Below are 12,500 nucleotides of genomic sequence, written 5' to 3'. Positions count from 1 at the left end.
TCTTCTTTTTTGCAAAGAAATGTATTGTTCAAGCTGTTTTTCTATCAGTATTAGACGATGGCGACATTATCTATAGACATGCTTCCGTGACAACCGTTAAACCCTTGGATTCTGTCTACCACGCCACCCTAAGATTTATTACGGGTGATAGTTATGACACTCAACACTGTGTTCTTAATCATAAGGTGGGCTGGCCATGTCTTTCTCTAAGGCGTAACTATCACTGGTATTTGTTTATTTTCAAAGCCATTATTAGTAAACTTCCACCATACATCTCGTCTCTGTTGGACTGGAGCCTTGGCACCTACCAGATCCGATCTAACGATGGGCTTGTTCTCAGGGTTCCTCAAGTGCATTCTGAGCTTGGATTCTGGATTCTGAACTCAATCAATCAATCAATCAAAGCTTTATTTGTATAGCGCATTTCATACCCAGAGGCAACACAATGCGCTTGAACTGAACTGCACTTGTGAGTTCTGGCAAGTAGTAGTACATTGGCTTTTCCTACGTTAAATGCAATTATTGTTAGTCGCTTTGGATAAAAGCGTCTGCTAAATGACTGTAATGTAATGTAACTTGAAAGGGCTGCTTTTTCCCATGATGCTCCTTATACTTGGAATACCTCACAACAGACTCTAAAGCTTGAGGTCCTTCCTCCAGTCAGAGTTTAAATCCATGGCTCTAGACCTATGTACTTCAACCTGTAACTGTTTTTAATTATCATTATTATTATTATTATTATTATTATCATTATTATTATTATTATTATTATTATTATTATTGTATTGTGCGTTTGTTTTCTTGATTTGTATCTCTGTGTGAACTTGTCATCACTGTAAATGAGGGAAACCTCTGTGCTTCACAAGTATAAATAAAGGTTTGAAATGAAGTTAAATGTATGGCTGTAATAAGTGTGAATATTGCAACGTGTTAAGACAAACATCTTGTGTATGTGAACGTTCAGGATAATATGAACATCTTCATCTCTCTACAGCCATAATTCAGTAACTGAACTCACGAGGCATGTAATCCGGCACCTGGCACGGGTTCCAATTCAACATTCTCCATGGGGTATAACCAGCCCTGACAGAGAGTCTGCTGCAAGATGCCACGGCTGCAGAGGACAGCTCCGTGTGAGCAGGGAGGAGGGGGAGGAGGAGGAGGAGGAGGAGGGGGACGAGGAGGAGGAGGAGGAGGGGGAGGAGGAGGAGGAGGAGGAGGAGGAGGGAGGGAGGGGAGGAAGAGGAGTCGTGCGTCTGATCCCTGAGTGACGGCGGGGAGATCCTGGAGGAGACGGGTCACCCCTCGAACCACCCCGCTACCCCGGGACAGGGAGAGAGACCCTATCCAGGAGAGAGACCCAGAGAGAGACCAGCAGGGAGGCCCTTGTTCTGGGTGAGACGAGGGAGGGGGAGGAGGACAGGGGATCTTGGGAGTGCTGGGAAATGGAGGGGCTTTTTCAGGGCTCGAGGCGGAGCGGGAAGGGGAGGAGAGAGGGGGAGGGGCCTGCAGGGGGGAGGGGGCAGGGGGCGTGCTGAGGAGGGGGCGTGGCCAGATGGCAGCGACAGAGCGCAGACTGGCCTGTCACTCACATCCAGGAATAGAAAAGCTCCCGCAAGCCGCCGCCCGACACTCTCAGTCCCGGGCCGCTCGCTCGCTTGCCGCAGTCAGGAATCTCTCCGCTGCGAAGGCAGCAGCAAACCAGCGCCAAGCGCCACCCGGCTATCACAACACACGGCCGGCTCCACCGGCATACCAGACGCACCGCCAGACGCCACGGAGCTCCGCGGGTCTACGACGCCGACACCGGGACCGGACCGCGGGAGGAACGTTAACCCGTACGGACCCTATACTAGGATACAGAACCGGACTAGAACCAGGTTCCGGATCCCCGTTCGGACCCCCCCCGCCGGCAGCCCCCCGGAGCAGAACCCCCCCGACCGCCCCCCCCCGACCCGGGTGACCAGCCCAGCATGACCGCCAGGCTGCACCGGTCCGATGGCGAGCTGGGACCAGGGCGCCACTTCCTCAGCAAACACCGCTGCCCCGAGGCCGACTACCTTGAGGTGTACGACTTGTACGAGCCGCCGCCGCCGTGCCCCTCCCCCTCCCCGGCCCCGCCCTCCGAGGACGACGACGACGCCGCCGCCTCCGTCTGGTCCGAGGAGGACCTCTCGCTCCACCTGCCCCCCTCCGCCCTCCTCCCCCTCCGCTCCCCGCCGGCGGATAGCCCCGCCCCCGGCGCCGCCAGCCCCGCCCTCGCCGCCGCACCCGCCCCCTGCTGCTCGGACACCGGGAGCTTCGAGTGCGTGGACGTGGCGCTCGAGCAGCGGGGGGGCGGTGGGAGGGGAGAGGAGCGCGGGAGGAAGACCGTCCCCAAGCGACAGATCGAGCTGAGGAGGAGGGAGCAACAGGAGGAGGAAGAGGAGGAGGAGGAGGAGGAGGCGTCATGTCCTCCTCGCCAGCGCAGGGAGACGTTCCTACGCCAGCACTCCACGCCCGCCTCCTTCCACCGGCGGTCACATGACCTCCCCGTGCCGAACGACGCCGCGCCACCCGAGCGGCGGCAGCGCCTGCAGAAGTCCCTCTCATTGGACGAGACCGCCTTCGCCCCCTGCAAGACCAAGATGGCGTCGTGCATCATCGCCAACGTGCTGTCCAAGAAGATGCAGATGGAGCTCACCCTCCGGGAGAGCGAGGCCCAGGAGAACGCCGCCGCAGCCGTCGTCGTCGCCGCCGCCCCCGCCGAGGCCCGCAACAACGCCAGGAACTCCCTCTACCACGGCTCACTGGCCCGCGGGCCCGGCGCCGCCGATAAGAACTACGCTACCCAGCGTGCACCGGGGCAGAGCGCGGCCCAGCAGCAGAAAAGCGGGGGCACCAGGACCCAGCGGAAGCCTCCGCTCAAGCAGGAGTGTGTGTCCGCGCCAGCGGGGTGTGAGTATCAGGGCACGGAGAGGAGGAGATCCGAAATAGCCAGCGAGGGAGAGAGGGAGGGAGAGAGGGAGGGAGAGAGGGAGGGAGAGAGAGAGGGGACGGAGAGACCCAGCCTCCAGCCGGGAGGAGGACAGACGTGGGTTAACCGGAGCCCCGGGGACAGACTATCCTGTGACTCAGCTAAAAACGCGCGCCCCGGCCGCGAGGGAGGGAGGGAGGAGGAGGTGAGAAGCAGCGGAGGAGAAGAGGAGGAGGAGGAGGAGGAGGAGGAGGGGGGGGAGGGGGAATGCCAGAGGGGCCAGAAGGGGGGCGGTAAACAACAGCGTCCTTCTCCTCCTGCGGCACAGCAGGGGGCGGACGCAGGGCGGGGCGGCAGAGACCGAGACGGCCAGGAGGGCGGCGCTACAGAGGGGAGGGAAGGGAGGGGGGGGGACCTGAGGTCCGCCCAGGGGGCTGCTGGGATATTTAAAGGCATGGCTCCTGTCCATATGGTGAGAGACATGAGGAGCCTGGTGAAGAACACTTATAACCTGTCCTTCCGGAACGCCCCCGCGGACGCCGGGATTGGCCGGGAGGACGTCAGCCCGCCGTCGCGGGACATTGCGGGCGTGAGGAAGGTGTCGCCGCCGGTCGCCAGGACACCGGTGGCGGAGCACGCCTCGCACTACAGGGGCTTCGTCAACAGGACCCCTCTGAACCAATCGCACGACAGGATTCCCAACGGCGGCTTCGCGAGCTCCGCCTCCCAGGTTCTACCCATGTCCCCCGGGAGGAGAGGGAGCCAGCCAATCGCGGGGCAGGGACAGGCCAGGTCGGCGGGCGACCCCCCCGCCCGACCCCCCAGGAGCGAGGAGGCCCCGCCTCCCCAGCAGAGCCAGTCCGGAAAGACAGCGACGACAACAACAACAACAACAACAGATAACAACAACAAACAAAGATCGCCGCCCCAGTCTTCCTCTCTGCCGGCTCACCTGTCTCCATCAGGACACACCCACCAATCCGAGTCTGCGCCGGGGGGCGTGGCCGACGCCGGCCAGGGCCAGGGGCTCGACCCGCCCCCTCGATCCCAGCCCCAGAGCGCCGTCTTGGGCTTCCCCGCTCCGGCCACGGCCGGCTGCATCCCCCAGACCTTCCTACCCTCCTATTTCTTCGCCCCGGGTCCCCTGGCCTACCAGGCCCTCCACGCCTCGGGCCCCCTGGGGTTCCACGCGCTCCAGACTCACCCGGGGAAGGTCAGCTACATCCAGGCTCCCGTCTGGCTCCAGCCCCCTCTTCCTCCAGACGGGTACAAAGGGTTCAGTTTCTCCCCTCCTCAGCCAACGGGGAGTGGGAAAGAAGAAGACGACGGAGCCAAAATGGCCGCCCCAGAGCCCCAGCAGCAGTTCGTATGCAGTGTAAAAGGCTACCCGACCGTGCACACAGAGCCCCGGCTACAGGGGAGGGGCTTCTCCGAGATGGCCGCCGCCCAACTTCATGGACACGCCCCTCGCCACCTGCTACTGGACCCGGAGAGTGGGCGGTGCTTCTATGTGGACACGCCCCCTCAGCCCCAACGCAAGATGCTGTTCGACCCGGAGACGTGTCAGTATGTTGAGGTCTACCTGCCCCAAAAGAACATGGCCGCCGCCGCCTCGGCTGTTACCGCCACCGCCGTGCCCATGACCTTCCCCTCCTACCCCTCCTTCCACTTCTCTGGCATGTTTGCCCCTCAGTGCCTGCCCTTCTCTGTCCTGCCCCAGCCCCAAGAGTTCCCCCACAATGCACCCTGAGACGACGCACCGTCCTCCTACTCATCCTCCCGCCCGTCCAATATGATCAGTCTACAACAGTCTTTCTGTCTCCAACAGTCTTTCTGTCTCCAACAGTCTTTTTCCATCTCCAACAGTCTTTCTGTGTCTCCAACGGTCTTTCTCAGTCTCCAACAGTCTTTCTGAGTCTCCAATAGTCTTTCTGAGTCTACAATAGTCTTTCTGAGTCTCCAATAGTCTTTCTGAGTACAATAGTCTTTCTCAGTCTCAAACAGTCTTTCTGAGTGTCCAACAACGGTCTTTCTCAGTCTACAATACTGCTGGTGTTCATCCTCTATCTTTATTAATGAGTGATTTTAGTTCATTGACATTTTTTTTTTTTTTCTACACAGAGTGAAATGTTTTATAAGAGTATTTATTTGCATCGCACATTTTTACCATGGCTGTTTGTACAATAACATCAATCAACATGTTAGTAGACATGTTAGACAACACACTAACTTAATATTGTTAGAACGTTAATCTCTTTATCAAAAGCACTTTTTGTTTTTCATTTACATGGTTTGTTTATTGTCACACTTCATAATGTAAACAACCATTCACAGTGAAAACAGTGATATTTGAATAAATTAAACATTTGTTTTAGATCATATTTTAGATCATATAAATATTAAGCATAATGTTACATTTGAGTTCAGATCATGACTAACTAGAAGCCAATTATATTACTTGTTTTTGTACACAATAAAAAATATAACAAATAAAACATTTTGTGGTTGCTTTAGTACATTCATCCAGTTGTAGGCTCGCTGTCTAAATACTGCATCATCCTAACTTCAAGGAAGAAGCAGAAATATGGCTGTAAAGATAAAAAGGAGACTAACTAAGCAATAAAGTGAGGAATTTGTTCACTTAAATAACATTCTAAACAGAGCAGACAGAGGGGAGCATTCCCATATATTTTGGGGTTGCCCCCGCATTGGAAGCTACGGGCAGGAATTGAAGAGATGCATGGATGAAATACTGAAGGTCGACCTCCCACTTCCATTTGATGGACTATACTTGGGTGAATTGGATGTAGGATTTAGAGGATTGGTGTAAAAAACAAATTTTAATTGCGAGTAAAAAAGCTATTAGCAGAAAATGGTTGAAGGAAGAGGTACCTACATTTGAGGACTGGGTTGAGGTGATCATGGTAAATATGTGATGGAGTAGCTGACTCTCTCTTCTAGACTGGAACTGGACAAATTTAAGAGAATTTGGGAGAATTGGATTGAATTTATATTGACAATTGAGCGCATAGATAGAAGAACCCCTTGGTTCAGCTACAGACTTTAAACATAACAGAAAGTTATGTTTAATGTTTTTCTGTTTCATTAATCTAAAAGATCTGTTGATTGTGTAGAGATGGATAAATGTGTAAATATATACATAATTATAAAATTGAGCTTGGGTAAAAGAGGTTGTGATGTGAATGGTTACGCTAAAAGGCTCTACAATCTGGCAACAAGTAGCTATTTTCTTTTATCATAGATACACATCCGTTTTGTTAAGTGTTTATTAAGTTGTAATTATTTATTTTGGATTATAAGGGATTTCATGTAACAACCATTTTGAACCCAACTACACAAAAAAGTTTTCTATGTTTCTATTTCCAGTAATGTTATGCTTTAGGTTTACAGAGTAGTGTAACCACCTGAAAAATACTTTAAAACACATTATTCATGTCATATGTCATTTGCATGTATAATGATGTTGGTTTATATTTTTTTTTAAAGAATTTTAAATATATATATACAGCTGTGTATAAAAGAAATATAAATGATGACATTTCACATCTGAGTCACTCAGCAGGATGCGCTGAGTCATAGGAGTGTAAAAGGCTCACAGGCTAGGCAGGTCAGGCTAGCAGGCTAGTGCAGGATAGACTGGCAGGCTAACAGGCTAGCATGCTAGGCTAGAGCAGGCCAGGATAACAGACTAGCAGGCAAGACTGGTAGGCTAACAGGCTAGCAGGCAAGACTGGCAGGCTAACAGGCTAGCCAGCTAACAGGCTAGCAGGCAAGGCTAGAGCAGGCCAGGCTAGCAGGCTAGGCTGGAAGGCTAACAGGCTAGCCGGCTAACAGGCTAGCAGGCTAAGCTTGTGCAGGCCAGACTAGCAGGCCAACAGTTTAGCTGTACAGGCTTGTTGGCTAGCAAGCTACCTATACCTAGTTGCAGGCTGTGCCTTCAGGCAGGCTTGGATAGCAAGATGACAGGCTACAGACAAGTTAGCAGAAAGCTGCGCCTGCACAGTGTGTCTGGGTATAGGCCAGACTAGCCTAGCAGGCTAACAGGCTAGCTATACCTTAGTGCAGATAACGCTAGCTGAGGTGTCTGCTCCAGCCACTGCCCCGCCCTCTGCCACCCTCCAGTCTCCGTCGCTGACCTCCACCTGGTCGCTGGGCCTGCGCCCCTGCTGCCCCCCCCGGGTGAACCCCTGGAAGGTGGGGCAGATGGGCAGGTAGCGCAGGCAGTTGACTCTCCGGACAGAGCCCATCCCCAGGGGGAAGTCGTAGGTACTCCAGGCCTCCTCCGCTCCTCCTCCTCCTTGCCCCGAGGCATGGCTGGGCTTCCAGTCCAACAGACCACGCTCCTTCCTGGTGCCTGGGCAAACACACACACACAAACACACACACACACACAGGGTCAAACAGACACATAAACACAAAGCCCAGAGGCTCACAAGGTCACACAGGTCAACATACAAACAACCAAACACACACACACCAAGGAGGTTAACACACACGTGACACAGTAAACAAACAGCAGTTGTCAGAGGCAACAGCTGCTTCTCAGTGAGAGATGGATGTTGGCCTTAGTGATGTGATAGACAAACACAAACAAACAGTCCGGGAGTGATAATTCCACCGCGATCAGCAGGGTTCAGTGTTCGTCTGCGTGCGTGGTGTGTGTGTGTGAGGGTCTGTGTGTGTGGTGTGTGAGGGTCTGTGTGTGTGGCGTATGAGGGTCTGTGTGTGTGGTGTGTGAGTCTGTGTGTGTGTGTGGTGTGTGAGGGTCTTTGTACGTGCAAAATGTATATGAGTGTGTGTGCCACATGTTTGTGTATCAGTGTGCATGTGTGTGTGTGTGTGTGTGTGTGTGTGTGTGTGTGTGTGTGTGTGAATATATGCGTGCATGCCTGCATTAGTGTTTGAGTTTGTGCGAGTGTGTGCGAGTGTGCGTCTGTGTGTGCGTGTGTGTGTGTGTGTGTGTGTGTGTGTGTGTGTGTGAATATATGCGTGCATGCCTGCATTAGTGTTTGAGTTTGTGCGAGTGTGTGCGAGTGTGCGTCTGTGTGTGTGTGTGTGTGTGTGTGTGTGTGTGTGTGTGTGTGTGTGTGTGAGTATATGCGTGCATGCCTGCATTAGTGTTTGAGTTTGTGCGAGTTTGTGCGAGTGTGCGTCTGTGTGTGCGTGTGTGTGTGTGTGTGTGTGTGTGTGTGTGTGTGTGTGTGTGTGTGTGAGTATGTGAGTAATGCCTCCATTAGTTTGAGTTTGTGCGAGTGTGTGTGTGTGTGTGTGTCTTTAAATTGGCCCATGTGTTAATTGGGCCAGTCATGCTGGTCACATAGCTGCCATACCAGGGATGGTGTTGTCGAGAGCGAACGCCAGGAACCCGCCCACAAACATCTCGGTGGTCAGGAGTACGGTGAGGATCTGGTCCAGCTCCAACACTCCTGCCGACAGCGAAGACGGTGTGATTGATCCCCCGATATCCCGGGAACGTGTCAAGCTGATTGACCGATTGTATTTGATACTGTAGTTTTGACATCCACGCTGTTTCTGTGTGAAAGTCTACGCTGGGTTAGCGCTGAGGGCCAGATGCTAGGTCTCAGACGGGCTTGTGTTACCTCAGGAGGCAGGGGTCGGTTTTCATGTCACTCAAACCTTATAGATATCGAATAGTTATACGTGTATAACCCAGGTCGAACCCAGGTCGAACACACGCGCACGCACACACACACACACACACACACACACACACACACACACAGACAGAGCTCTAACCTACTCTAACCCTGGACAAACCAAGTCACAACACACACGCACACACAAACACACACACACACACACACACAGAGCTCTAACCCAGGTCTAACCCAGTCTAACCCAGGTCTAACCCAGTTTAACCCAGACGTTGTGCTCCAATGTCCAGGCCTAGGCTTAGAGTTACTCTAACCCTAATCATAACTCAGTTTATCCCAGGTCTAACCCAGTCTAGCCCAGTTTAGCCCAGGTCTAACCCAGTCTAGTCCACCTGTGCGTATGCTGCCGGGGTGCTGGTCCAGGAAGCTGGGTAGCACGAGGCCGAAGAACATGGAGAAGCCGAGGACAAAGAGGTTCCTGGAGGAGTTCAGGTCCACGCTCTGCAGGTTAGACAGCCCCACGGCCGTGATCATACCTGACACACACACACACACACACACACACACAGTCAGGACACAAACTCTTACACACACGACACAGAACACGACAATACTGAACATACACAATACAGGTATGAGGTCGACCCCCCTGTCCAGCTGGTCTGGACTGCAGAGCCCCCCCCCCCACACACCCACACACACACACACACACTCACACACACACACTCAGAGGGAATGCAGCATATGCGGTTAGGATCTCACTCCTAAAATCATTGAGATTTTTTGACCAGAGTCGTTACGTGTTTGCTAAGGAGAGAGACGGGGTTACCAGGGAGCTTTCTGGGGTCGCATCGCCCCCTGGTGGTCGATCGACCACACTGCAGGATTTCTACCAGAGATTTTCTACCAAAGAACAGGAGAAGTTGCCCACTACCCATAATTCATGTTCCTTTGTGGTAACAATGGTGTGGAAACATGGAATTTTTAATTAATATGACACACTAACGTATGAGAATCCTATCCTAACATGTATAACAAGGATTAAACAAGCCAGGAAGCTCTTACAGCAGAAGTGTCCCTGAGTAGAATAGTCTATAGGCTACTATTACTGAAACACACAGCATGGAGTCAGTGTTCAAAACAAAAATGTATTGCCAATGAGAATAACAACTTTTAACAAGTAGCCTACCACTCGAGGTGAGCTCTACACTAGCCAATAGCCTGCTCATTGGGAGCAATTTGGGGTTCAGCGTGTCGCCCAAGGACACTTCGACACGTGGACAGGAGGAGGCGGGATTCGAACCACCGACAATCCGCTCTGCCTCCTGAGCCCCGTCCTCCCCCCCCCCTCTGACTCACCGAACAGGGTGCAGAACATGCCCCCCAGGATGGGGTCCGGGATGGAGGCGAAGAGGGCCGTGAACTTCCCCACCGTCCCCAGGATTAACATGAGGGCCGCTCCGTACTGGACCACCCGCCTGCTGCCCACCTGGGAGCAAGGGGGGGAGGGTGGGGGGGGGGGGGGGGCAAGGGGTCAGGGATGGGGGGGGGGGGGGGGGGGTGCGAGGCGTCAGAGATGGAGGGGGGTGGGGGGGGGTGAACAGAAAGAGAGAGAGAGGAGAGAGAGGGCGGGGAGGGGCGGAGGGGGAGAAAATGTCACTATTTATACCGAAGAGTGAATTTAATCATTTAAATTCTGATACATTTACATTTGATTTGATTTTTTCTGTGGATCAAAAGAAAGACACTAGCGTACAGAAACCATCACTGGAAAGATTGCGAGCTGAAGTGACCGTGACACAGCATGTCCACACCCCACTGTGTCACCAGATACCTAATCGCCCATGAACGTGTGGTTCACTTCACACAGAACTTCAGTTATTCATTAACGGTAAATATTAACAATTGTTTTCCACTGTGTCAAAAGGCCAGCGTGAGAGATGTTAACCAGGCGTTATCTGTGCTCTACTCAGAGAGGCCTGTCCTATGTTCCTCTATCTCTCTATCTCTCTCTCTCTCTCTTATCCTCCCCCTCTCTCTCTCTCTATCTCTCTCTCTTCTCCTCTCTCTCTCTCTCTCTCTCTCTCTCTCTTTCACACACTCTCTCTCTCTCTTCTCCTCTCTCTCTCTCTCTCTCTCTCTCTTCTCCTCTCTCTCTCTCTCTCCCTCTCTCTCTCTCTCTCTCTCTCTTCTCCTCTCTCTCTTCTCCTCTCTCTCTCTCTCTTCTCCTCTCTCTCTCTCTCTTTCTCCTCGCTCTCTCCCTCCCTCTATATCTCTCTCTCCTCCCCCTCTCTCTCTCTCTTCTCCTCTCTCTCTCTCCCTCCCTCTCTCTCTCTCTCTCTCTCTTCTCCTCTCTCTCTCCCTCCCTCTATATCTCTCTCTCCTCCCCCTCTCTCTCTCTCTCTCTCAGACACACAGGGCCTATCTCTGTACCAGGTCTAGAGTAGGGGGGGTCAGACAGACACACGGAACAGCAGAGAGGCTCCTGGTCATACGTGTGCTTGGCGTGTTGACAGCAGCTGTGAGGAGCTGGCTAAAGCACGGTCACACCTGAGGCAAAAGTCACAGCTCAATAACAGTTAGCAAATGTTGACTCAATTAGTTAGCAGAAAGACATATTATTAAAATTAATAATATTAAATATGAAAATATTAAATCGTTTTTAAATATTACATGTATATATTAATGATGCCCAGCACACCAATGTTGGGGCTGGAGCAAGAGGAAGGGGAGGAGCTACGTTACCTTGGTGATGCCCAGCACACCAATGTTAGGGCTGGAGCAAGAGGAAGGGGAGGAGCTACGTTACCTTGGTGATGCCCAGCACACCAATGTTGGGGCTGGAGCAAGAGGAAGGGGAGGAGCTACGTTACCTTGGTGATGCCCAGCACACCAATGTTGGGGCTGGAGCAAGAGGAAGGGGAGGAGCTACGTTACCTTGGTGATGCCCAGCACACCAATGTTGGGGCTGGAGGAGGTGGAGCCATTTCCTGTCCCCAGCAGTCCTGCGATGATGCAACACACCCCCTCTGTGAAGATGCCCCTGTGGCATCAACAGAACAGGACATCGTTTACCACAACAACACAACACAACTCTACACAACTCTACACAACACAACTCTACACAACACAACTCTACACAACACAACACAACTCTACACAACACAACACAACTCTACACAACACAACTCTACACAACACTACACAACTCTACACAACTCTACACAACACAACACAACTCTACACAACACTACACAACACTACACAACTCTACACAACATTACACAACTCTACACAACACAACACTACACAACTCTACACAACACAACTCTACACAACACTACACAAAGCAAAACGGCACAAGTTCTCACCACTCAACACAACACAGTTCCACTCTTGTATCCACTTAAAGAAGTGTCCTGTCTCCATGCCAACCTGCTGAAGGTAGTATTTCTATCAGACGTACCTGGAGGGTGTTCCAGAAAGAGGGTTGAGTGAAAACTGAAACCCTGACATTCGATTTGACCTCAGGGTTGAGTTTTAACTGAACCCACGTTCTGGAAACACTTCCTGGTCTACCTGTCTCACTCCCTGCTCACCATGGTAACAACGGGGTATGACACAGCCTAACACAGCCCAGCACAAGACTGAACACCGTGACATGACCCAACACACGACACAGCACGAGACTGAACACCGTGACCCGACTCAACACACAACACAGCACGAGACTGAACACCGTGACTTGTCTCATCACACAACACAACACAAGACTGAACACCGTGACCTGACTCAACATACGGCACAACACAAGACTGAACACCGTGACCCGACCCAACACACAACACTGTAACAAGACTGAACACCGTGACCCGACTCCACACACAACACAGCACGAGACTGAACAC

The 12,500-nt window shown here is 52.4% G+C and overlaps 1 protein-coding gene across 1 annotated transcript in view; it reads right to left on the bottom strand.

The window, feature by feature from the left end:
* Window positions 1-7,026: 7,026 nt before the first annotated feature.
* Window positions 7,027-12,500, bottom strand: part of slc23a1 (solute carrier family 23 member 1) — a gene marked incomplete at its 3' end in the record, with an annotated part of 13,835 nt that continues 8,361 nt past the window's right edge. The window contains exons 10-14 of the mRNA XM_084436844.1: window positions 11,530-11,635; window positions 9,952-10,081; window positions 8,985-9,128; window positions 8,308-8,403; window positions 7,027-7,331 (exon numbers count right to left, since the gene is read on the bottom strand). Coding sequence (XP_084292970.1) covers window positions 7,027-7,331; window positions 8,308-8,403; window positions 8,985-9,128; window positions 9,952-10,081; window positions 11,530-11,635 — 781 coding nt within the window. The remainder of the gene's footprint in view (window positions 7,332-8,307; window positions 8,404-8,984; window positions 9,129-9,951; window positions 10,082-11,529; window positions 11,636-12,500) is intronic.

Source organism: Borostomias antarcticus, assembly GCF_949987555.1.
Source record: "Borostomias antarcticus genome assembly, chromosome: 1".
Taxonomy (NCBI): Eukaryota; Metazoa; Chordata; class Actinopteri; order Stomiiformes; family Stomiidae; genus Borostomias; species Borostomias antarcticus.
This window is presented reverse-complemented; position numbering and strand designations above follow the sequence as displayed.